The sequence below is a fragment of the Cetorhinus maximus genome, chromosome 3, assembly GCF_964194155.1.
Source record: "Cetorhinus maximus chromosome 3, sCetMax3.hap1.1, whole genome shotgun sequence".
NCBI lineage: Eukaryota > Metazoa > Chordata > Chondrichthyes > Lamniformes > Cetorhinidae > Cetorhinus > Cetorhinus maximus.
The window spans coordinates 42044110-42068174 of NC_135881.1; the positions used below are offsets into that span (position 1 = coordinate 42044110).

Sequence of the window (24065 nt, forward strand, 5' to 3'; positions counted from 1 at the left end):
CTGCAACACAAATTTTTCTAATATCATTCAGTTCCTTCACTGTTAAATCAGCCAAAAAAGTTCCATTTCACCTCGGTGTAATGTTTCTCTAGTTTCAACGATGTGCCATGGTCCCTCTGGTAATGCTGAATAGTTCATCCTCCTTATACAGTCATAAAAAGGGAATTGATTCCCTGGAGTAAGCTTTGATTGGCAGTGTATATCCTCGAACTGCTGAATAGTTTAAATGCATCAAGTTTTGTCTCCTCTGGTAAATAACATCACTGATGTCCTTTTCTTCGGCAACTTGACAAAACTATGATGAATAATTCTTCTAACCACCAGAAGAAAATACTTTCACTGTTGCAACTTTGAGATGAAGACAGTGTTTTTGGTTCTTAATCATTTCTTTTGCATATTAAATTTCATCATGTAAAAAGTATCCAAATCACCACTTTTGCTACAGCTTTAAGTTGTAACCATGAAACTTGGGAATAAATGTCCATATGCAAACTGCAGCAATGTAATGTGCAGTCTTGGGGGAGTGAAATATATATTCTTATAATGTGTGGCTCACAATATATTTGGTGATGTAGCCAAACAATGACAATAAAAGTTGTGGAAGCCAAAATTGATGTCCATAAACACAAGGGCAATGGAGAATATGCTTAAAATGGAAGCACCTATACAATGTCCATTGTATGTTTTGCAATGATAGCGATTCTCTTGCATCATTTGATACTTCGCTTTATTGGCCCGGGCCTGGAATAGAAGAGCAGGGAGGTTAAGCCAGAATTGTACAAAATGCTACATAGGCCACAGCAAGAGTACTGCATCCAGTTCTAGTCACTCCATTACAGGAGTGGTGTGAGTGTACTACAGAGTGTACAGGGGAGATTTATGAGGCTGTTGGTCAGAATGGCGAATTTTAGCTTGAAGAAAGATTGGATATGCACATAAGCTGGTGTTATTTTCTTTGGAGCAGAGGAGGCTGAGGGGTGATTAAATATGAGATTTGTAAAATTATTGAGGGGCCTAGATAAAGTGGGTCGGGGGGATCTATTTCCATTAACAGACACTCAATAGCCAGGGGATATTGATTTCAAACAATTGATAGAAGGATTAGAGGGGAGTTGCAGAGTAATTTTATCACCCAGAGTGGGGTGGGGTCTGGAACTCACTGCCCTAAATGAATAGGCGCAGAAACCTTGATCGCATTTTTAAAAAAACTTGGATATGGATTTGAGGTACCATAACCTACAGGACTACGTACCAAAAGGTGGAATTAGATTGGATGGCTCCTTTTTGACGGACATGATGGATTGAATGGCTTCCTTCTATGTTTCTGTTTCATTGAATGGAGCAATAGGCCCAAGGGGTGAAATGGCCTACTCCTGTTCCCTGTTTTCCTCAACTACTTGTGGTCGTAAGTTCTTTCTTCTAACTACCCCCTTGGCTAAGTATTTTTCCCTAAATCCCAAATGGATTTATTAGTGACTGTCTTGAATTTTTGGCACCTAGCTCTAGTATTGCCTACAAGTACAAACATCTCTCTCTGTCCTATCATACTTTTCTGTAATCTGAAAGGCCTCCATCAGGTCACCCCTCAGTCTCCTCTCTTTCCTGAAGAGGAGCAGCTCAGCTTGTATCTTTTTTTAAAAGGTGTAAACTCTCAATAACAATTTATATTTGTTTAGTGCCTTTAACATAAGAAAACGTCCCAAGGCGTTTTACAGGAGCATTATACAAAGCTCGACACCGAGCCACATAAGGAGAAATTAGGACTGATGACCAAAGGCTTGGCGTAAGAGGTAGATTGTAAGGGGGGTTTCAAGGAGGAAACAAAGACAGAGAGATTTCGGGTGGGAATTTCAGAGCTTAGGGTAGGCAGCCCAAAGCATGGCTGCCAGTTATGGAATGATTAAAATCAGGGATGCTGAAGAGGCCAAAATTGTGCAGATTGTGATCTCAACGAGTTGTCATACTGGAGGCAATTGCAGGGGGGAAGAGGGATGAGGCTATGATGGGATTTGAAAACAAGGATGAGAATTTTAAAATCAAGGTGTTGCTTAATTGGGAGCCAGTATAGGTGAGTGAGCACGGGGGTGATGAGTGAACGGGACTTGGTGCAAGTTAGGACAACCGAATTTTGGATGACCTTAACCTTACGGAGGTTGGAATGTGGGAGGCTGGCCAGGAGTCCGTCTTGGTGGTCAGGTCTGGAGGTAACCAAGGCGTGGAGGAGGATTTTAGCAGCAGGTGAGCTGAGGCTAGGACAGAATTGGTTAATTTTACAGAACTTAAGTATTGCTGAAAACAGAGATTTTATTTATTCATTCGTGGGATGTGGGCTTCACTGGCTGGGCTAGCATTTATTGCCCATCCCTAGTTGCCCTTGAGAAGGTGGTGGTGAGCTGCCACCTGAAACCGCTGTGGCCCATGTAGTGTAGGTACACCCACAGTGCTGTTAGGAAGGGAGTTCCAGGATTTTGACCCAACGACAGTGAAGGAATGGCGATTACATTACCAAGTCAGGATTGTGTGTGACATGGAGGGGAACTTCCAGTTGGCGGTATTCCCATGCATCTGCTGCCCTTGTCCTTCTAGATGGTACTAGTCGTGGGTTTGGAAGGTGCTGTGTAAGGAGCCTTGGTGAATTCCCGTGAATGAATAAAAAAAAACCACAACCATCTTCCTTTGTGCTAGGTATGACTCCAAACAGTGGAGAGCTTTCCCCCTGATTCCCATTGACTCCAGGTTTGCTAAGGCTCTATGATGCCACACGGTCAAATACAGCCTTGATTACAGGGCAGTCACTCTCCCGTCACTTCAGTGAGTTGTTTAATTGTCCTCCACCATTCACGACTTCGGAGTTCAACTCTTTTGTCCATGTTTGAATGAAGGTTGTAATGAGGTCAGGAGTTGAGTGGCCCTGGCAGATCCCAAACTGGACGTCAGTGAGCAGGTTATTGCTAAGCAAGTGCTGCTTGACAGCACTGTTGATGACTCCTTCCATTACTTTACTGATGATAGAGAGTAGATTGATGGGGCAGTAATTGGCCGGATTGGATTTGTCCTGCTTTTTGTATACAGGACAACCTGGGCAATTTTCCGCATGACCGGGTAGATGCTAGTGTTGTAGTTGTACTGGAACAGCTTGGCTTGGGGCATGGCAAGCTCTGGAGCACAAGTCTTCAGCACTATTGCCAGAATATTGTCAGGGCCCATAGCCTTTGCACTATCCAGTGCCTTCAGTGTTTCTTGATATCACATGGAGTGAATTGAATTGGCTGAAGACTGGCATCTGTGATGCTGCGGACCTCCGCAGGAGGCTGAGATGGATCATCCACTTGGCGTTTCTGGCTGAGGATTGCAGCAAATGCTTCAGCCTCATCTTTTGCACTGATGTGCTGGGCTCCCCCATCATTTAAGATGGGATATTTGTGGAGCTGCCTCCTCCAGCTAGTTATTTAATTGTCCACCACCATTCACGACTGGATGTGGCAGAACTGTAGAGCTTAAATCTGATCTGTTGGTTGTGGAATCGCTTAGCTCTGTCTATCACTTGTTGCTTATGCTGTTTGGCATGCAAGTAGTCCTGTGTTATAGCTTTACGAGGTTGACACCTCATTTTTAGGTGTGCCCGATGCTGCTCCTGGCATGCCCTCCTGCACTCTTCACTGAACCAGGGTTGATCCCCTCGTTTGCTGGTAATGGTAGAGTGAGGGATATGCTGGGCCATCAGGTTACAGATTGTATTTGAGTATAATTCTGCTGCTAGTGATGGCCCATAGCACCTCCTGGATACTCATTCTTGAGTTGCAAGATCTGTTTGAAATCTATCCTACTTAGCACGGTGGTAGTGTCACACAACATGATAGAGGTTATCCTCAATGTGAAGGCAGGACTGCGTCTCCACAATGACTGTGCAGTGGTCACTCCTACCGATTACTGTCATGGACAGATACATCTGCAGCAGGCAGTTTGGTGAGGATGGGGCCAAGTGTCTTTTTCCCTTGTGTTGGTTCCCTCACCACCTGCTGCAGACCCAGACTAGCAGGTATGTCATTTAGGACTCGGCCAGTTCGGTCAGTAGTGGTGCTACTGAGCCAGTCTTGGCAATGGACATTGAAGCCCCCCACCCAGAGTACATTCTGCGCCCTTGCCACCGTTACTGCTTCCTCCAAGTGGTGTTCAACATGGAGCAGCACTGATTCATCAGCTGAGGGAGGAAAGGAGGTTTCAGCAGGAAGTTTCCTTACCCATGTTTGATGTGATGCCATGAGACTTCATGGGCCCTGGAGTCGATGTTGAGGACTCCCAGGGCAACTCCCTCCTGACTGTATACCACTGTGCCGCCATCTCTGCTGGGTCTGCCCTGCCAGTAGGGCTAGGGATGGTGATGGTGGTGTCTGGGACATTATCTGTAAGATATGATTCAGTGAGGATGACTATGTCAGGCTGTTGCTTGACTAGTCCGTGAGACAGCTCAATTTTGGCACTAGCCCCCAAATGGAGGGGGACTTTGCAGGATCCAAGGGCTGAGTTTGCCATTGTCATTTCCGGTGTCTTGGTCGAGGTTGGGTGGTCCGCCGATTTCATTCCTCCTTTGAGACTTCGTAGTGGTTTAATGCAACTGAGCGGCTTGCCAGGGCATTTAAGAGTCAACCACATTGCTGTAGGCCTGGAATCGCATGTAGGCCAGACCAGGTAAGGACGGCAGATTTCCAGATTAGTGAACCAGATGGATTTTTACAACAATCAACAATGGTTTCATGGCTATAATTAGATTTTTATTTCCAGATTTTTATTGAATTCAAATTCCACCATCTGCCGTGGCGGGATTCGAACCCGAGTCCCTGGGTGTCTGGATCACTAGTCCAGTGACAATACCACTACACGATTACCTCCCCCATTGAAACTTTTTTGTCTTTCACTCATCCGGACATGTTGCAAGAATACCATTATAAGGGGAAAACAACAATTTGTATGTATGTGAAGAGAGTACTGTATCCATTTGGGCATACATAGTGCCATTAAAACTGAATTCAACTGCACAAGTTGCCAAGTTCATAAGTTCAACGAATACTGATTCACTCAATGGTGGCAGGTCTAGACCGCCATCTACCACATATATCATAGATCGTTCTACCTACCACACAAATGAGTAATGTGGTATATGAATTTCAGTGTCAGTGTGATACTCGGTATGTAGGTCGTACACCCCAAAGACTAGCGGATCGTATGAAATGGCAATTCCCAGCCGCTGTTCACAATGGGCAAGGTATAGACCATACCCAACCAGCTCGTGCTTGCAAAACTCAAAACACAATGTCCAACATAAGATATGATTTCGTGATTGGACAACACTTGCTAAATAATCCTCAGTGTGCTAAGAATTACGCTGACAACCAATTTAAGATTGTCAGTCGGGCTCGCAGTGTGGCATTTGCATACACTGGAAGCTACATGTATTAATACACAGTGCCCTGTTCTTTGCAGTCAGAAAGTAACATGTCCACTCATTGCACCTGTTTCAGCTAAACAAAATAAGTGACAGCCATTCACTGACTCATTCCTCAGGGCAATGCCTTGACTAATCATGGTCAAGCTGCCTGGTTTAAATTTCAAACAATGCTTGGCAGTTAACTGTCAGTCACCATCAATTGGTGCATTCTCTATGGTAACGCCTCTACCAATCAGAGCCCACTTGTCAACAAATCACGCTCTTTTTCATACAGTATCAATTGTTGTTTTCCCCTTATATTAGTATCCATGCGAAGTGTACTACTGAGTGCAAGATGAAAAGCTTCGGCATGTTTCTTTTTTTCAGCAATTCTCAGGTCCTGTACTACCAAACGACAAATTTTACAGAGCTAGAAACGGGCAATAGAAATGCAAAGCATGCAGATGCTGGAAATCAGAAAATGCTGGAACAGGTCAGGTAGCAGCTGTGAAGAGAGGAACAGAGTTAATGTTCAGAGTTCAACCTGTAACGTTGTAACTCTGTTTCTCGCTCCACAACTACTACCTGACCTGTTGAGTATTGTCAGCATTTTCTGTTTTTATTGGAAACAGGCAAACTTCGTGATTTTCCGGAAGCTCATCTCAAGGTTATGAATAGTCTGGTTCAGCCTTTGGTAATTGCCAGGGAGAGGGATGGAGCTGATGGCTGGAGGACTGAGTTTATAGCAGGGACCACGGACAATGGTTTCGATCTTCCCAATATTTCTTTGAATCTCAGAAAAGAACAGGACGGGGTACTAAATATCTCTGGGTACTAGGCGTTCATGAAAGCTAGGAAAGGAAATAAAGAAAGGAGTAGCACCTGTACTCAGTAAGGAGGACATAACAGTGCTGGAGCGAGAGGATATCCTTGAGGAGCCAAGGACAGAATCTATTTGGTTAGAGCTAAGAAATAATCGAGGTGGTATTAACTACTTGGTGTGTTTGTGGCAAAGATGTAGAGAAGCAAATTTACAAGGGAGGTGCAGAAACTATAGAGTAGTTATAATAGAGGACTTTAATTATCTGAATATAGACTTGGGTAGTAATAAAGCTCAGGGAAGGGGCAAGAGGTGTGTTCGGGAGAATTTTCTAGATCATCATGATTCTGGCCCAGTGAGGAAGGAGATACTGCTGGTTCTGGTTCTGTGAATGAGATGCATCAAGTGGATCAAGTGTCAGTCGGGGAACATTTTGGGAACAGTGATCATAGTATCTTAAGATTGTGGAAAAGGACAAGGAGCAATCCTGAGTAAAAATTTATTTATGGAGGGCCAACTTCGATGGGGCGAAAAGAGATCTGGCTCAGGTAAATTGGAGTCAAAGATTGGAAGGCAAGACTGTAATGTAACAATGGGCCAGCCTTCAAAAAGATAGTTTGGGAACAGTCGAGGTGCATTCCCGTGAAGGGGAAAATTAGGGCAAACAAATCCAGACCTCCCTGGATGACAATAGTGATAGTGTTAGATGATGCCAACAAAGGGTGCATTTGACATATTTCAGGTGGATCATACAATTGGGAACCAGGCTGAATATGCAAAGTTCAGGGACAAGTGAAAAAAAAAAGAGAAGCTAAGAGAGCATGAGAAGAGAATGGCAGCTAATATGAAAGGGAATCTGAAAATCTTTCATAGACAGATAATGAGTAAAAGGAGAAGAACCAATTCGGGACCAAAGAGGATATTAATGCATGGAGGCAGGGGGGTATAGCTGAGATACTAAATGAGTAATTTGCGTAAGTCTTTACCAAGAGAGAAGATGCTTCCCAACTAGTAGGAAAAGAGGAGATAGATGAGACGCTGGATGGGCTTAAAAATTAATAAAGAGCAAGTATTGTATAGGCTGGCTGTACTTAAAGTTCATAAGTCATCAGGACCAGATCATATTCATCCAGGATACTGGCGGGGGCGGTGGGTAAAGGTGCAAATTGCAGAGGCACTGGCATCATCTTCCAATCCTCCTTAGATACTGGGTTGATGCCAGAGGACTGGACAAGTGCAAATATTACACCCTTGTTCAAAAAGGGTGCAATGATGAGCCCAGGAACAACAGGCAAGTCCAATCTCTGTGATGGGGAAGCTTTTAGGAATGATAATTCAGGACAAAATTAACAGTGGACAGATATGGATTAATTAAGGAAAGCCAGCTGAGGGCAAATCATGTTTAACTAATTATTTTTGAGTTTTTGATGAGGTAGCAGAGAGAGTTGAGTGATGGGAAAGAGAATAGCGGTCAGCTATTGTTTGTCCGACTGGAAGAAGGTATATAATGGGGTTCCGGAGGGGTCAGTGTTAAGACCCCTGCTTTTCTTGATATATAACTTAGACTTGAGAATACAGGTCACAATTTCAAAATTTTCAGGTGACACAACTTGGAAACATTGTGAACTGTGAGGAGGCTACGGATAAACTGCAAGCAGTTATCGACAGGCAGGTATAATAGGCAGGGCTATAGGGAATAGGCAGGAGATGGTACAAGGTGTGCTGCTCTTGCAGAGAACTGGCAAGGGCATGATGGGCCAAACAGCCGCCTGTGCTGTAACAATACTATGATTCACTATTTAGTTATATCTCAGTTCTGTCATTATAGTAAATCCTTTTTGCACCTTCTGCAGTACATCTGTAATATGGAGACCAGAACTGTTCACAGTACTTTGTGGATCTAAACAAGGTTCTATACAAGTTTAACATTACCTCTGTGCTTTTTATTGCCCATCTGTAACTGGGTGGCATGCTAGGCCACTTCAAAATTCTTTCGAGTTATCAACAGTCACAGATTGCAACTCTTTCGAGTACAATCACAGTTCTTGGTTTCCGGGAGTGGGACATGAACCTACAACCCTCTGATTCAAAGGCGAGGGTGCTATGAACTAAGCCACAGCTGACACCTCCTAGGCTACTTCAAAGTGAAGTTAAGCGTCATCCCTGTTGATGTGGTACTGGAGCCACAACTAAACCAAATTGGCTAGGACTGCCTTGTTTTCTTCCCTAGTTAGTGAACCAGTTGAGTTTTTATGACAATCCAACAAGCTTCACTTTCTATTTCCAGATTTTCTTGCGTTTAATTCCGTTTTCAAACTGGAATTTGAACGCACCTTTTGGGTTATTAGTGCAGTTGCCTGGATTACTTGTCCAGTAACTGTACTCATTATTGCAGGAGGTGGAAATTCTTTTTTTGTTAAAAGAACTTCATACTGTAAAACAGAGTCCAAAAATTTGATCAATGTACAGTTACCATCCGCGGAGCAGGGCTATACTAACCAGCAATGGTAAATTGATCAATCAATTGTAATTGAAGAGCAAAACCATATTATTCTAATTCCTTCCCTCCTCGATTATATCACTTCATTGCTTGAGAATCGGACTGTTTGTCTTTATATTTCAGTGACTTGCTCCTCTTGGGCTTAAGGTTGGAGGTAAATGCTCTGTTGTGTGAACTATGCTCTATTGGTTTTGAAATAAGAAAATACATGAACTGTAATAAACATGCATGATTCTGAGCATCGAGATTTTTGATTTCATCATGTTTTCATTGCTTTGTTTTACTGAACAGTATCCGCAACGAAGTGACGCATAATGCTAGCAATACATGGTACTGAACCAATTGTGCTTTTCTTCCACACAAGACTCTTGTCATTTCCCTTATCTTGCAATCTCTTCGTTACAGGAGAGAAGTTGGCAATGTAGATGACAGCCAAACACAGAACTGTGAAGAGATGCAGGATTTTATTCATGATTCATCAAAGTTGGCTGGTAAGATATTATCTTTCATTAAGTGGAGTGACTGACTTGGGACTATAAGAAGTCTTGTTATAAATTGTTGTTGATGAACTATGTATTTCTCACCTACAGTGTTATAATTTCTGAGAGTTAATTACCAGATTTTCCTCTTGCGCTTCTGTTGCTGAAAGCATGTTAACCCTCCAGTCTTCTATAATGATGACTTTGGTTATCTTTTGGTCCATTGGGGAAATTGCATTGTGATCTGAGGCTATAGAAAAGCCCGCCTCTCTTAATTGCATCGTAGCCATAAGAAGTTGGCATAGAGGTATGCAATGATGAAAGGGTGAAGAGGAGCAAAGAGGAGGATCCCTTTAGAGAACAGGCAAAATATGTTAGCTTTTTTTAAATGCTATTGCACTTTGTTATGTAGTGGGTTCAGATATTTGCATCAGTGGACAGTGATTCTTGCAATTGGCCATTGTTAATCTTCGTGACCTTCTGTAAAATTGGAAGAATTGATTTGAAACAATTTGTTGAGTTAAATTTAAATAGCGGACTTTATAATATTCTTGGCCTTGCATCACCATACTTCAATTTATATTTACATTGTAAGTTTATATTTGCTTTTTCCACCACCACCCTCCTCAGTCAGAGCTGATTCCAGTGTTAATATCTAAGCTGATGTCATTAATGTCACTTAATGGTGGGTCTAATGGCGATATGCTCAAGGCTTGTGCACAGAAATCATGCCCAGGTTAACTCAGTTCCTTTCAAAAATTAAACACGAGAAATATTAAGTTACATGATGTAAATATAAAGAGGGCAGCCAGGTGAGTTACTGCTGAATCTCAACTGTGTGCTTCTTATTGTACTCTTGTTTGCATGCATTCTCTTGCTCAGCATCACTTGGTATTCTATTTCCCTCAACCTGTTTTTGGGATCTACTTCTGTGCATTTCTTTTGCGCTCTCATTGGATTTTAATTCCCTTCTCTTTGTCTACCTCCCCGTGCCGCCCCCTCGATCAGCTCAACAATCCTCTCAATCACCATAGTGGGAAATATTCTTCTACCTGACACAAAGTTTAGTGTTCATTGTTCAAAGCACTGTTTTACACTTGTCTTTGCCATACTACCTTTTGCAACACATCAAAAAAAATAAATCTACTCTTCCTTCAATTGCTCTGCACAATTCCTAGTGATAGTGTCAGGCAGACATATGTTTATCTTCCAGACCTCTCATATCGAGATTGTGAAAGCAGCTCATGTGAATGGGTATTGTCCATGATGCACTTTCCCTTCGCTCATGCGCAAAGCATTGTGATTCCATTTATTGCTTCCCCTGCACACCGTTACTGTGATTGGGAATTCAATGAGTGTGAAAATACATTTCAGTTTCCTTGATACAGAACACTGGAGCTCCACTATGCTGTGCTATGTAATGAAGATTTTCACTGTTGAGGGCAGATAAATATTTAACAATACTGCATTTTTCTTTCTGGATTCCTGATTTCCAGCTTTTACCTCATTCATTTGATGCCTCATGCAAGCATTAACCAACAGAATAAAACCTCTGCTATTAAGCTGCCCTGAGAGCAGGGCTTTTGTCTGTGACTTCATTTGATCATGTAATTGTGCTTCATGCTTACACCTCCTTTATATCACATTAAAGTAGAGTGCAGGTGCACCTATTGCTTATGCAAAATAGCAAACAGTCCCAGATAATTCACCATGGGAATGAACACTTTTTTGATTGTCTACATCTGTTGCAATAATGTAGCCAAGGCTAGTGACAAGAAAGCAAGACTAAAACATCTGCCCAGGAGACCACCAACAGATGCTAACATTGCAGATGGTTTGCACGATAGTCATTCAGTGACAAAGGCAGGGTACTTTGACAGCGCAGTGTTATTAATCTCTGACAAAAAAAGTAATGGGTGTTTTGAGCAGGCCAGAAAGCAGCCTTTAATCAAGAACTAATTGATAAGAAAGAGACTTTATTAACTGCTTAACATCTGTAAAATGTGATTAGGACAATGGACTTCTCCTGCTTCGTGATGGGATTTCGACATTTTTTGTGAGCTATATGTGGTGCAACACAACTTCCTCAGAGGTGGAGAGCGGGGTTTTGCACCTCATTAACTCTGTTGTCTTCCAAGTTATATTTTTCCTTTGACATGCACCCAACAAATACTCTTCTTCAGTGCAAAAATATAACTGCCCACTTGTTAGAACCTTTCATGTCTGCGTTCAGTGCTTAAAAAGTAAACCATTTCCACCTACCCATCCCATCTCATATTTAAAGAAGCTAAACCAATTACAATTTGAGTTAGGAAGATTGCCGAAAGCTTACCAATTAACAGTTTGAGCATAAACATAATTTAAACTTTTTGATTTAAAAATAGAAAGCATTCATACTTTCATTATATATAATAGTGGATAACCCAGTTCGCGTTTACTGGAAAATAGTTTAACGGTCTCTAAGTTTTTATTGGAATTTAACATACTTAAGGTCAGAGGTGGTCATGGGTGGAAGCAGCACAACCTGACAGGGCTGTGCTGAAGTGTTTTCTGGGTTGGATCACTTTTGTCATGTACCTGTAGGCCAGTGTGCATGTTCTTATTGGCATTAGCCTATCCCTCCCTACACAGGGGTGTATTTCGCATTTGTGAGGCAGTTCTGCAGTCTGTACTGCAGGAAAGAAGTCTAGATTGCTTGAAGTTTTTCCACATTGAGTTCTGCCTCAGAAGCAAAACTTTTCCAGAGGGCAATGATTTACCTTATTTTAGCTAGCAGTGACACTTGTGCTAACCTGAGCAATTCAGGTGGAATTTGCACCTGTCAGGACAGGCCTAATGGTCAACAAGAATGGATCAGAGGGGGCATGGATACTGATCAAGACATCCAAAGAGTGAGGAAACGCTTTTGGGTTTCCTTGATACAGAACACTGGAGCTCCAATATGCTGTGCTTTGTGAGAAGATTTTCACTATTGAGGGACTGATTAATATTCAGCAATAATTACATTTTCTTTCTTTCTGGATTCCTGATTTACAGCTTTTTCTTCATTCATTTTGATGGCTCATACAAGCATTAACCTACAGAATAAAATCTGCTGATATGAGACCAGAGTTTTTGTTTGTGACTTCATTTGACCATGTAATTGTGTTTCATGGGACCAACACTTGCACCTCTTTTATACCACATTACCATGAAGTGCAGGTGCACCTATTGCTTATGCAAAATAGCAAACAGTCCCAGATAATTCACCACGGGAATGAACACTTTTTTTTATGGTCTACATCTGTTGTAATAATGTAGCCAAGGCCAATGACAAGAAAGCAAGACTAGATCATTTCCAAAAGTTTGATTAAATATAGGACTAGAAGATGAGTGTAACTGTGATGCTCTGGCCGTATCCTCTCCAGTTTTCATCTGTCCAAGAGAGCTGGATGCAAGGGGCTGTGATAATTAGCCATATGAGCTTAATTTGACAATAACATCTAACATTCTATCATGACGGTTTCTTCCCAAATTCCCTTAGGTCCTTTTCCTGTTACTTGGTAGCTGAGGTTTCATTCCCCTCCTCTGTTTAGACCTTCTGTAGGTTCGGTCCTCAAACAGCATTTGCATCTATCTTCAGTCAGAAGTGCCAAGTGGATGATCCATCTAGGCCTCCTCCTGAGGCCCCCAGCATCACAGATGCTGGTTTTCAGCTAGTTCACTTCACTCCATGTGATGTCAAGAAACGGTTGAAGGCACTGGGTACTGCGAAGGCTATAGGCCCGGACAACATTCCGGCAGTAGTACGAAGACTTGTGAGCCAGAATTAGCCATGCCCGTAGCCAATCTGTTTGAGTACAGTAACAACACTGGCATCTACCTGACGATGTAGAAAATTGCACTGGTATGTCCTGTCCACAAAAAGCAGGACAAATCCAACTTAGCCAATTACTGTCCCATAAGCCTACTCTTGATTATCAGCAAAGTCAGGGGAGGTGTCAGCAGTACCATCAAGCAGCACTTACAGAGCAATAACCAGCTCACTGATGCTGTGTTGCATTCTGCCAGGCCTACTCGACTCCTAATTTCATTACAGCCTTAGTCCAAACATGGACAAACAGCTGAACTCAAGGGATGAGGTGAGAGTGACATGGCAGCATTTGACCAAGTGTGGCATTTTTTTCTCTTTGTTCGTGGGATATGAGCTTCGCTGGCTGGGCCAGCATTTATTGCCCATCCCTAGTTGCCCTTGAGAAGGTGCACTGCCTTCTTGAACCACTGCAGTCCCTGCAGCATAGGTACACCCACTGTGCTGTTAGGGAGGGAGTTCCAGGATTTTGACCCAGTGACAGTAAAGGAACAGCGATATCTTTCCAAGTCAGGATGGTGTGTTGCTTGGAGGGGAACTTCCAGGTGGTGGTGTTCCCAGCTATCTGTTGCCTTTGCCCTTCTAGATGATAGTGGTCGTCGGTTTGGAAGGTGCTGTCTAAGGAGCCCTGGTGAATTTCTGCATCAAGGAACCTGAGCAAAACTGGAGTCAATGGGAATTGGGGCGAAAACTCTCCACTGGTTGGAGTTATTCCTAGCATAAAGGAAGATGGTTGTGGTTGTTGGAGGCCAATCCTCTCAGTCCCAGGACATTGCTACACGTGTCCCTCAGGGTAGTTTCCTGGGTCCGACAATTTTCAGCTGCTTCATCATTGACCTTTCTTCATAAGGCCAGAAGTGTGGGTGCTCAGTGAACAATGTTCAGCACCATTCACAACAAGTGGTCTGCTTGCATATGTAGCAGAACAATATCCAGGCTTGAGCTTATAAATGGCAAGTACCAGGCAATGACCATCTTCAACAAGAGAGAGTTTAGCCATCTCCCCTTGATATTCATTGGCGTTACCATCGCTGAATCCCCCACTATCACCATTCTGGGGATTACTATTGACCAGAAACTGAACTGGGCCAGCCAAATAAATACTGTGGCTACAAGAACAGATCAGTCTGGGAATTCTGCAGCATGAAACTCACCCCCCAACTCCAGAAAGTCTGTTCACCATCCACAAGGCGCAAGTCAGGATGAGTGCAGCTCTTAGAACACTCAAGAAGCTCAACCCAACCCAGGACAAAATTTGATCAGCACCCATGCACCACCTTAATCATTCACTGCCTCCATCACCGATGCACTGTGAGAACAGTGTGTCCCATATACAAGATGCACTCCTTCAACAGCACCTTCCAAACCCGTGACCTCTACCATCTAGAAGGATAAGGACAGCAGATGCAAGTTCCCCTCCAAGACACACACCATCCTGACTTGGAACTTCCTTACCATTCCAGCATTGTCGCTGGGTCAAAATCCTGGAACTCCTAACGGCAATACGGGTGTACCTGCACCACTTGACTGTAGCAGTTCAAGAAGGCGGCTCACCACCACCACCTTCTCAATGAAAATTAGGTATTAGCAACGAATGCTGGCCTGGCCAGTGGCACCCACATCAGATGAAAGAATAAAAAGGCGATTTAAGTCTTATGTTTATGAGTGTATTGGAGTTTGAATAGCACTTGCTCCATAGGAGTTGGCTCCCATTTGGCTCCTGGAGGAAGGGTATAAATGAACCCTTCACTCCATGAATGCCTCACTGCATCTTGCTAAGTAGAATTTTTACATGAATTGTTTAAAGCACAGGATGCCGCATTTGTGGAAAAAAACTGGACAAGCCTGATGATGCCCTACTCAGCTCGACTTTGAATCAACTCTTGGATCATATACCTGGGAGTTCTTTGTTGTGTCAGACTGGGGAAATTGCTGATAGACCCAGCAGAATTTTCAGGCATGCACATGGGCCCCTTTTGGATCATAAGTGAAATTATAGTGTGTGCTTTAAGTCATCTTGTCTCCTGTGAAGGGATATGAAAGAGATTAGATGGGGCCACGTACGTTGGGAGATTTCACTCTCTGTACATAACCTTAAGCTCTGTGGTGAGGCTATTTTCCAAGTCATAATGCCTCCAATCTGGGCTACCCAGAAGTTCCACCTAAAGTTTGGAAGGCCTGGAGACAGGTATTTTCTTCCATTCAACTCATATCTTTGACCTCCAGCTTCTTTGCTCATGACATTTACAAGATCTCTGAGACACAGTTGATTCTGAGAATGTGATATGACAAAATGTATTTCCAACCTCAGAATTGTTTATTAGAGAATTGATAGTTAATCCGAGTCACATTCAGCGTTCATGTTGCATTTAATAAGGGTTCTCATTCATCTATTGTTTTAATTGGTTCAGAAATTGGAATGCAATCAAACTGGAAAATGTGAAGTTTAAACTATGAGGAGTTACCCCTTCATCAAGGTAGTATTGAAGGAAGAGGAGATTAATTGTGTCACTATCCCTGTGACACTATCTCTGCAATGGTTTCACTTTCAGGACTTTGAATGGGGTTAACATTGTGTCCAGTCATGAGAGTGGGGAGTAAAGATCACAATCCCAATTCTTAGTGGTGCATCTAAACAAAGGAGGTGAGCCTTATATTGCCTAAGTTCACCCAACCTTCACATTTATTTTTAATTTAAATTATTTGTGTGTTAAAGAGCCTTTGAGCTGCTGGTGTTTATTACAGTATGTCACGACTCACTGGGGATAGTGCGCTGTAATATCAAACCCCACTGTTCCCCGAGCCGTGATAAATGTGAGAAGTTTGACCAAACCACCAGATTGCTCCAATTCTACCTGTTTAATTTAGATTAACAGAATATAAGCACCAGGTTTGTAAACTTAATAAGTAAATAACTGTTTATTGAACAAATTGTCTTTACCTAGTTGCAAAAGAAAGAAAAATGAACTGTTAACTTCTAACACTATAACTTAAACTCTACCCACTTCTTAAATCCCTATACACACACACACACACACACAAAAGACACACAAAACATGGATTTTACGGGTGGGATAAAACAGTTCAATAGCAACAATCCGAGTACAGGATTCGATAGTTTAATTTTGATCGATGTCTTCCAAATTCCTTTCAGTTCTTGTTGATGATTTTCCAGCACTTTCAGTATTTAGTTCACTAGTTGAGAACTTGCTTTTCAATATCTCTAACAGTGGTTTTTCCCTTTTCCTTTTTACAGGGGTTTCCTCAGAGAGAGCAGTTTATAGAGATATGAGGAAGAGAGATTTTTTAGATGTTTTCTCTTTGCAGGCCAGGAGCTTTCTACTGCACTATTACCACAAAAACCCCTGGTTACCTGGCCAGGAACCAATTAAAATGCTGTTGTCAGGCAGCTCCCTTGGCCCAGGACTTCTTTCTGGCATCATCCTGTCTTTTATGGCACACTCTGTTCCAGGACTGCAACATTTCTATATCTCTCATTCTGCTCCAGTGGACATGTCCTTCAAACTGCAGCCATTGCAATTCTAATCCACAGTCCAACGGAAAATAAAAATATATGTCCCTTACAAGTGTCAGACTGGATAACTGTCAAATGGTGAAACTCAGCTGAACAACAAAGTGTATTAATAGCAGCATTTACTGGATATTTAGTTTTGCGTATGTTAACCACCAATACTCAGGCCATTTTAAAATCTAGAGCATTAATCCCAGTTTAGTTTGAGTGGGTCCTTGTTCTTCAAGCTTCTATCCAGTAGAATGATGGCACAGTGGATTAATACACAAGATGTTGTGCTGACAGAGCAGTTGGGAAATTTCTATTCTGTAATGACACATGATAAGTCTTCATTGTGTTACGATCTCCTTAGAGACCGATAACGTTTAAAGAGAACTTCAAACTTCCAGTTAAGAGCTGAAAGAATAAACATCATGATTTCATGACTTAAAACTTAAACTGTATCAAATATCTAAAAACACCATTGACTAAGCACTGTTTTCTTTTGTAGGTAACATAATTTAAGCTTTAGAATTAAATGGTTCCTTTTTACTTATCATGCTTCTCACACTCCACAGAATTACAGTTCTTATCGCAAAGAGATCACCATTGTTCACAGCATGATTGGGTTGCAATGGGTGGCTTCCTTTTTAATTTCCCAGCCGCGTAACCTCTAATCCCAGAACTATCTAACTATGAGGGTTCATTGTAAACTTCTCCCTCCATCTTAAAGCAAGTCTTCCAGCCTCCTTTAACTCCTCATGAACTTGGTCTTTAACCTGAGCAGGTGCTCCTACCCACGTTTTGCGTGGTGAACGATAGCGTCAACATTTTCTCTGATTAAGATGCAGGCCTGGCTGATTCTGTCTCTTGCTGTCTCCTTCTCAGTTGGCGACAAGCCACACTAGACAAAACAGCAACTGTTTCCTATCTGTTATATCCCTGGGTTTAAAGGGAAGCCTGTAACCTGATCTCAAAATGGCTTCCTTTTCCCCTTGGCAGTAGGAAACGCATTAGCTTTCTATCATAGAAACATAGAAACTAGGACCAGGAGTAGGCCATTCAGCCCTTTGAGCCTGCTCCGCCATTCAATATAATCTGGCTAATCCTCTATCTCAACGCCATATTCCCGCTTTCTCTCCATACCCCTTGATGCCCCTAATATCCAAAAAATTATCAATTTCTCTCTTGAACATACTCAGTGATCCGGCATCCAGAGCCTCCTGTGGTAGAGAATTCCACAGGTTGACCCCCTTCTGAGTGAAGAATTCTTTCCTCATCTCAATCCTAAATGGCCTGGCCTGTATCCTGAGACTGTGGCCCCTGGTTCTAGACTCCCCAACCAGGGGAAACATCCTCCCTGCATCTAGTCTGTCTAGCCCTGTTAGAATTTTATACTTTCAATCAGACCCTCTCTCATTCTTCTAAACTCTAGTGAATACAGGCGCAGTCGAACCAATCTCTCCTCATATGACAGTCCTGCCATCCCCTCTATGGGAACCTCTGTTGCACTCCCTCTATGACAAGTATATCTTTCCTTAGGTGGGGAGACCAAAACTGTACACAATACTCCAGGTGTGGTCTTACCAAGGCCTTGTATAATTGCAGTAAGACATCCCCACTTCTGAACTCAAATCCTCTTGCAATGAAGGCCAACATACCATTTGCCTTCCTAATTGCTTGCTGCACCTGCCTGTTTACTTTCATTGACTGGTGTATAAGGACACCCAGATTCCTTTGTACATCCACATTTCCCAATATATCACCATTTAAATAATACTCTGCCTTTCTGCTTTTCACACTGAAGCATATAACTTCACGTTTATCCACGTTATACTGCATCTGCGATGTGTTTGCCCACACACAACTTGTCTAAATCGCCCTGAAGCCTCCTTGCATCCTCGTCACAACTCACAACCCCACCGTCATCAGCAAACTTGGAAATATTGCATTTGGTTTCCTCATCCAAGTAATTTATATATATCGTGAATAGCTGGGGCCCAAGCACTGATCCCTGTGGTACACCACTAGTCACCACCTGCCATCCGGGAAAAGACCCGTTTATTCCCACTCTCTGTTCTGGTCTGTCAACTAATTCTCAATCCATGCCAATATATTACCCCCTATCCCATGTGCTTTAATTTTGCCCTCTAACCTCTTACTACTATCAAAAGCCTTCTTGAAATCCAAATTCACCACTTCCACTGGTTGTTCTCCCTTTTCTATCCTACTAGTTACATCTTCAAAAAACTCCAGTAGATTAGGTAAGCATGATTTCCCTTTCATAAACCCATGCTGACTTTGTCTAATCCCGTTAATGCTTCCCAAATGTTCTGTCACCACATCTTTTATAATAGACTCTATCGTTTTCCCCACTACTGATGTTAGGCTAACTGGTCTGTAATTCTCTGTTTTTCCCCCGCCGTTTTTAAACAGTGGGATTACATTTGCCACCCTCCAATCCGTAGGAATTGCTCCAGAGTCTATAGAGTTTTGGAAGATGACCGCCAATGCATCCAGTATTTCCAGAGTCACTTCGTTTAGTACTCTGGGATGTAGATTATCAGGCCCTGGGGATTTTTCAGCCTTTAACCCCATTAATTTCTCGAGCACCATTTTCTTTTACTAATACTGATTTTCTTTACTTCCTTCCCCTCACTAGACCTTAAGTTCCCTAACATTTCTGGGCAATTATTTGTGTCCAATTTTGTGAAGACAGAACCAAAAAATGTGTTGCATTCTTATGCCATTTCTTTGTTCCCCATTTTAATTTCCCCCGTTTCTGACTGTAAGGGACCTACACTTGTCTTTGCTAATCTTTTTCTCTTCACATATTTATAGTAGCTTTTACAGTCAGTTTTTATGTTCCCTTCAAGTTTACTCTCATACTCCACTTTCCCCTTCTTGATCAATCTTATTGTCCATTTTTGCTGAATTCTAAACTGCTCCCAATCCTCAGGCTTGCTGCTTTTTCTGGCAATTTTATATGTCTCCTCTTTGGATTTAATACTATCCCTAATTTCTTTTGTAATCCATGGTTGAGCCACCTTTCCTGTTTTATTTTTGCGCCAGACAGGATTGAATAATTGTTGTAATTCAAGCATACATTCCTTAAATATTAGCTATTGCCTATCCACTGTCAATCCTTTTGGTAAGGTTCCCCAACCCATCATTGCCAACCCGTGCCTCATATCCTCGTAGTTCCCTTTATTTAGATTCGAGACCTTAGTTTCGGATTCAACTTCACTTTCCATCTTAATGAACAATTCGATCATTTTATGGTCGCTCTTCCCCACGGGACCCAGCACAACAAGATTGTTAATTAATCCTTTCTCATTGAACAATACTCAATCTAGGATAGCCTGCTCTCTGGTTGGTTCTTCAACGTATTGGACTAAAAAAACCCATCACGTACACACTCCAGGAAATCCTCCTCCACAGTATTATGCTAGTTTGGTTTGTCTAATCTTTATGTAGATTAAAATCACCCATGATTACAGTTGTACCCTTATTGCATGTGTCTCTAATTTCCTGTTTAATGCTTTCCCTTACATTTCCGTTCCTATGTGGGGGCCTGTAGACGACCCCCACCAACATTTTCTGCCCCTTGGCATTTCTTATCTCCACCCAAATAGATTCCACATCATGATTTTCCGAGCCAATATCCTTCTTCACTTTTGCATTGATTTTCTCCTTTACTAACAGTACTACCCCACCTCCTTTCCCTATTTGCCTGTCCTTCCTAAATATTGAGTACCCCTGAATGTTCAGTTCCCATCCTTGATCACCCTGCAGCCATGTCTCCGTAATTGCAACTATGTCATAACCTCTTATATCTATTTGCACTGTTAATTCATCTACCTTATTGTGAATGCTCCGCACATTAAGATACAATGCCTTTAGACTTGTCTTTTTAACCTTGTTAGTCAATTTAGCTTTATTTTGTACTATAACCCCATTTGTTTCTTGCCCTTGTTTTTTCTGCCTTCCACTTTTGCTTCTTACTTTTCCATCGTTCATTTCTATCCTTGTTTCCTGCTCCTCTGTCTCCCTGCTCAGGTTCCCATTCCCCTGCCATTCTAGTTTAAACCCTCCCCGACAGCACTAGCAAACACCTCCCCCGAGGACATTGGTCCTGGTCCTGCCCAGATGCAACCCGTCCTGTTTGTACTGGCCCCACCTTTCCCAGAACCAGTCCCAGTGTCCCAGGAATCTGAATCCCGCCACCCCCCAACACCATTTCTTCAGCCACATATTCATCTGATATATCCTGCTATTTCTACTCTCGTTAGCATGTGGCACTGGCAGTAACACTGAGATTACTACCATTTGAGGTCCTTTTTAATTTATGCCCTAACTCCCTATATTCAGCTTCTAGGACTTCATCCTTTTTTTTTAACCTATATCGTTGGTATCCATATGTACCATGACCACTGGCTGTTCGCCCTCCCCCTCAGAATGCCCTGCAGCCTCTCCGAGACATCCTTGACCCTGGCACGAGGGAGGCAACTTACCATCTTGGAGTCTCTTTTGTGGACACAGAAACACCTTTCTGTTCCCCTTACTATTGAATCCCCTATCACTATAGCCCTGCCACTCTTCTCCCTCCCCTCTTGTGCAGCAGAGCCACCTGCAGTGCCATGGACTTGGTTCCTGCTGCTTTCCCCTGAGAAGTCGTCTCCCCCAACTGTATCCAAAACGGTATATTTGTTAGAGAGGGGGACAGCCACAGGGGACTCCTGAACTACCTGCCTTTTTCTACTCTGCCTGGTGGTCACCCATCCCCTTTCTGCCTGTTCAGCCTTTACCTGAGGCGTGACCACCTCACTGAGCATGCTGCCCACAACAATCTCAGCTTTGCGGATGCTCCACAGTGAATCTAGCTCCGAAATGCGGTTAGCCAGTAGTTGCAGCTGGACACACTTCCTGCACACATGGTTGCCAGGAACACTGGAAGTGTCCATGACTTCCCACATAGCACAGGAGGAGCATATCATGGGTGTGAGCTCTGCTGCCATGACTTCCTTTTAGATTAAGCTCGTTAGTTACTCCCTTTAAAGAATACTAACTACGTTAGGGGCCTTATTCCACTCCAAACATTCCCACTACAGTCCAAAGTCCTCACCTTATTTCGTTTAAGCTAGTAGACTGCAGCAGTTTAATTAGTAGAAAAAGTAGAAGTAGAAGTACTCACCTGACCCTACTTACCAAGCAGCTGCCACCCCTGTGTCACGTCACTTTTTAATCATGACATCACTTCAAACTCCACTGCCTGAAGGTCCTGAGGGTTCACCTCTCCTCTCTGGTCTTGGCTTCTGTTTTTCGCGCTCTTTTATACCGCTCTCACTGGCCTGTCCGGTCTAAAACTCAGCACTTTCCAATCCTAACAGCAACTTTTAGTTAATTGCTAAATTAAAGAAAGACTAGACTTTAGACAGAATTTAACCCTTAAACTCCCTCAGTCACCAATCTCCAACTGAAGCTCTCTACTGCAGCCAAACATAGCACTCCTGTGCAGACCAAGTCGAGATGTTAATTGTTGTACAGGGCACTGGTGAGATCACATTTGGAGTACTGTGTACAGTATTGGTCACTTTATTTAAGAAAAGATGTAAATGTATTAGATGCAGTTCAGAGAAGGGTTAGTAGGCTAATACCAGGAATGGACAGGCTGTTTTATGAGGAGAGGTTGAACAGGCTAGGCTTGTATCCACTGGAGTTTAGAAGAGTAAGAGGTGACCTGATTGAAACCTTTAAGATCCTGAGGGGTCTTGACAGGGTCGATGTGGAGAGGATGTTTTCTCTTGTTGGCGAACCTAGAACTAGGGGTCACAGTTTAAAAATAAGGGTTGCTCATTTAACAGATAAGGAGAAATTTTTTCTGAGGTTGTGAGCCTTTGGAACTCTTCCTCAAAAGGCACTGGAAACGGAGTCTTTGAACATTTTTAAGGCAGAGCTAGATAGATTCTTGATAAACAAGAGGGTGAAAGATTATCGGGGTAGCTGGGAATGTGGAGTTGAGGTTACAATCAGATCAGCCATGATCTTATTGAATGGCAGAGCAGGCTCGAGGCACCTCCTAATTCATCCATTCATATAATTAGTTATCCTTCATCCTAACTTCCTTTCTCGTTAGAAGCGAAGGGATAGTTTAACAATAACTGTCTGCAGTTGAATACCTATAACACCTTTCTGCGACACTGGGAGACTCAGGTCTACTCATTGCAGATTTGGAAACCATTGTTATTGTCCCCAAATATTCTTTCTCAATTAAGCAATCCGAGTCTTCCTCAGATCCGTAACAATTAAACCACCCAGGCTTACTGTCAGGCAGACTCCAGCACAGACCAGATGACCCCTTTCATCTCCCCTACATTTAAAGCTGCAGTCCCAAAATATAGTATTGGTATAGACCAAAGATACAATCTCAAAACATAATAGTCTTATAAACCTCGCAATTGTAACAATTCTAAAATAAGGCATTAGATACAGGAAAGGGCATGGGATGTGTTCACGTACCTTCTCCAGGAGCCTATGAATACCAACCACTGAAAAACTACTTAGTCTCAGCCTCCAAGTTGTCCACCTATGTAGCCATACAGGAGTAGCACAGGCCTGGGGATAGAAGAGAGGATTGTTGGGGGGGCAGGGGGAGGGGAAACAAGAAGAGGGAGGAAAACTGGGTGATGCAATGACGCTGCTTTCTCTGATGCTGGCTTCATTGACCCCAGAAGTTCCCAGTGGCTATGACCTCATAACAGAAAATTCTTTCTAGTTTGGCAATAATTGGCTCTAAGTTTGCAATTTGTCTTAGAGATGACACAGGATGTCAAAAATGGAAACAATTGCTGTTCTGAGATTTGGCTGAAGTTTATCATTTGGGCAGACTAGAGAAAGCTAACATTGCTTCCAAGAATGCTACACCTGACTTGGAAGTGATTTTGGATGCCTAGAATAGAAGGCATTCCCCTTCCCAACACTAACATCCCTTACCTTGAAAATAGAATGAACATTTAAAAAAAATTTTTTGGGAGAAAATTAATAATATTTAATCTCACAAACCCATGTTGATTGGAGTGGCAGATTTTATATTGGCCGCAATCTCTCTAACTTTGTCCAGCCTTACAACCCTTTGAGATCTCTGCATTTCTCCAATTCTGACCACTTCTACATTCATGCTTCTGTTGCCTCTCAATTGTGATCGTACTTTTAGGTGCCCAAGCCTAAGCCCTGGAATTCTGTGTCTCTTTTTCTGTTTCTCTCTCATCCTTTGAGATGTTCGTTAAACCCTATCTCTTTCACCCCTTTTAGTCACCTGTCCTAAAATCCCCTTGTGTGACTGTCAAATTTTGTCTGAAAGCACTCCTGTGAAGCACCATGGGATGTTTTAAAGACACTATATTCGAATCATAGAATGGTTACAATAAAGAACAAGGCCATTTGACCCATAGTGTTCATGCTGGATTTCTGGAAGAGCAGC

At 42.6% G+C, this 24065-nt stretch overlaps 1 protein-coding gene across 6 annotated transcripts in view; it reads left to right on the forward strand.

Annotated features, from left to right (window-relative positions):
- znf438 (zinc finger protein 438) overlaps nucleotides 1-24065 on the forward strand; it is a 217389-nt gene that overhangs the window by 153847 nt on the left and 39477 nt on the right. For all 6 annotated transcript variants that reach the window (XM_078537755.1, XM_078537741.1, XM_078537743.1 and 3 more), the window contains one exon: nucleotides 9151-9236. In XM_078537755.1, coding sequence (XP_078393881.1) covers nucleotides 9151-9236 — 86 coding nt within the window. The remainder of the gene's footprint in view (nucleotides 1-9150; nucleotides 9237-24065) is intronic.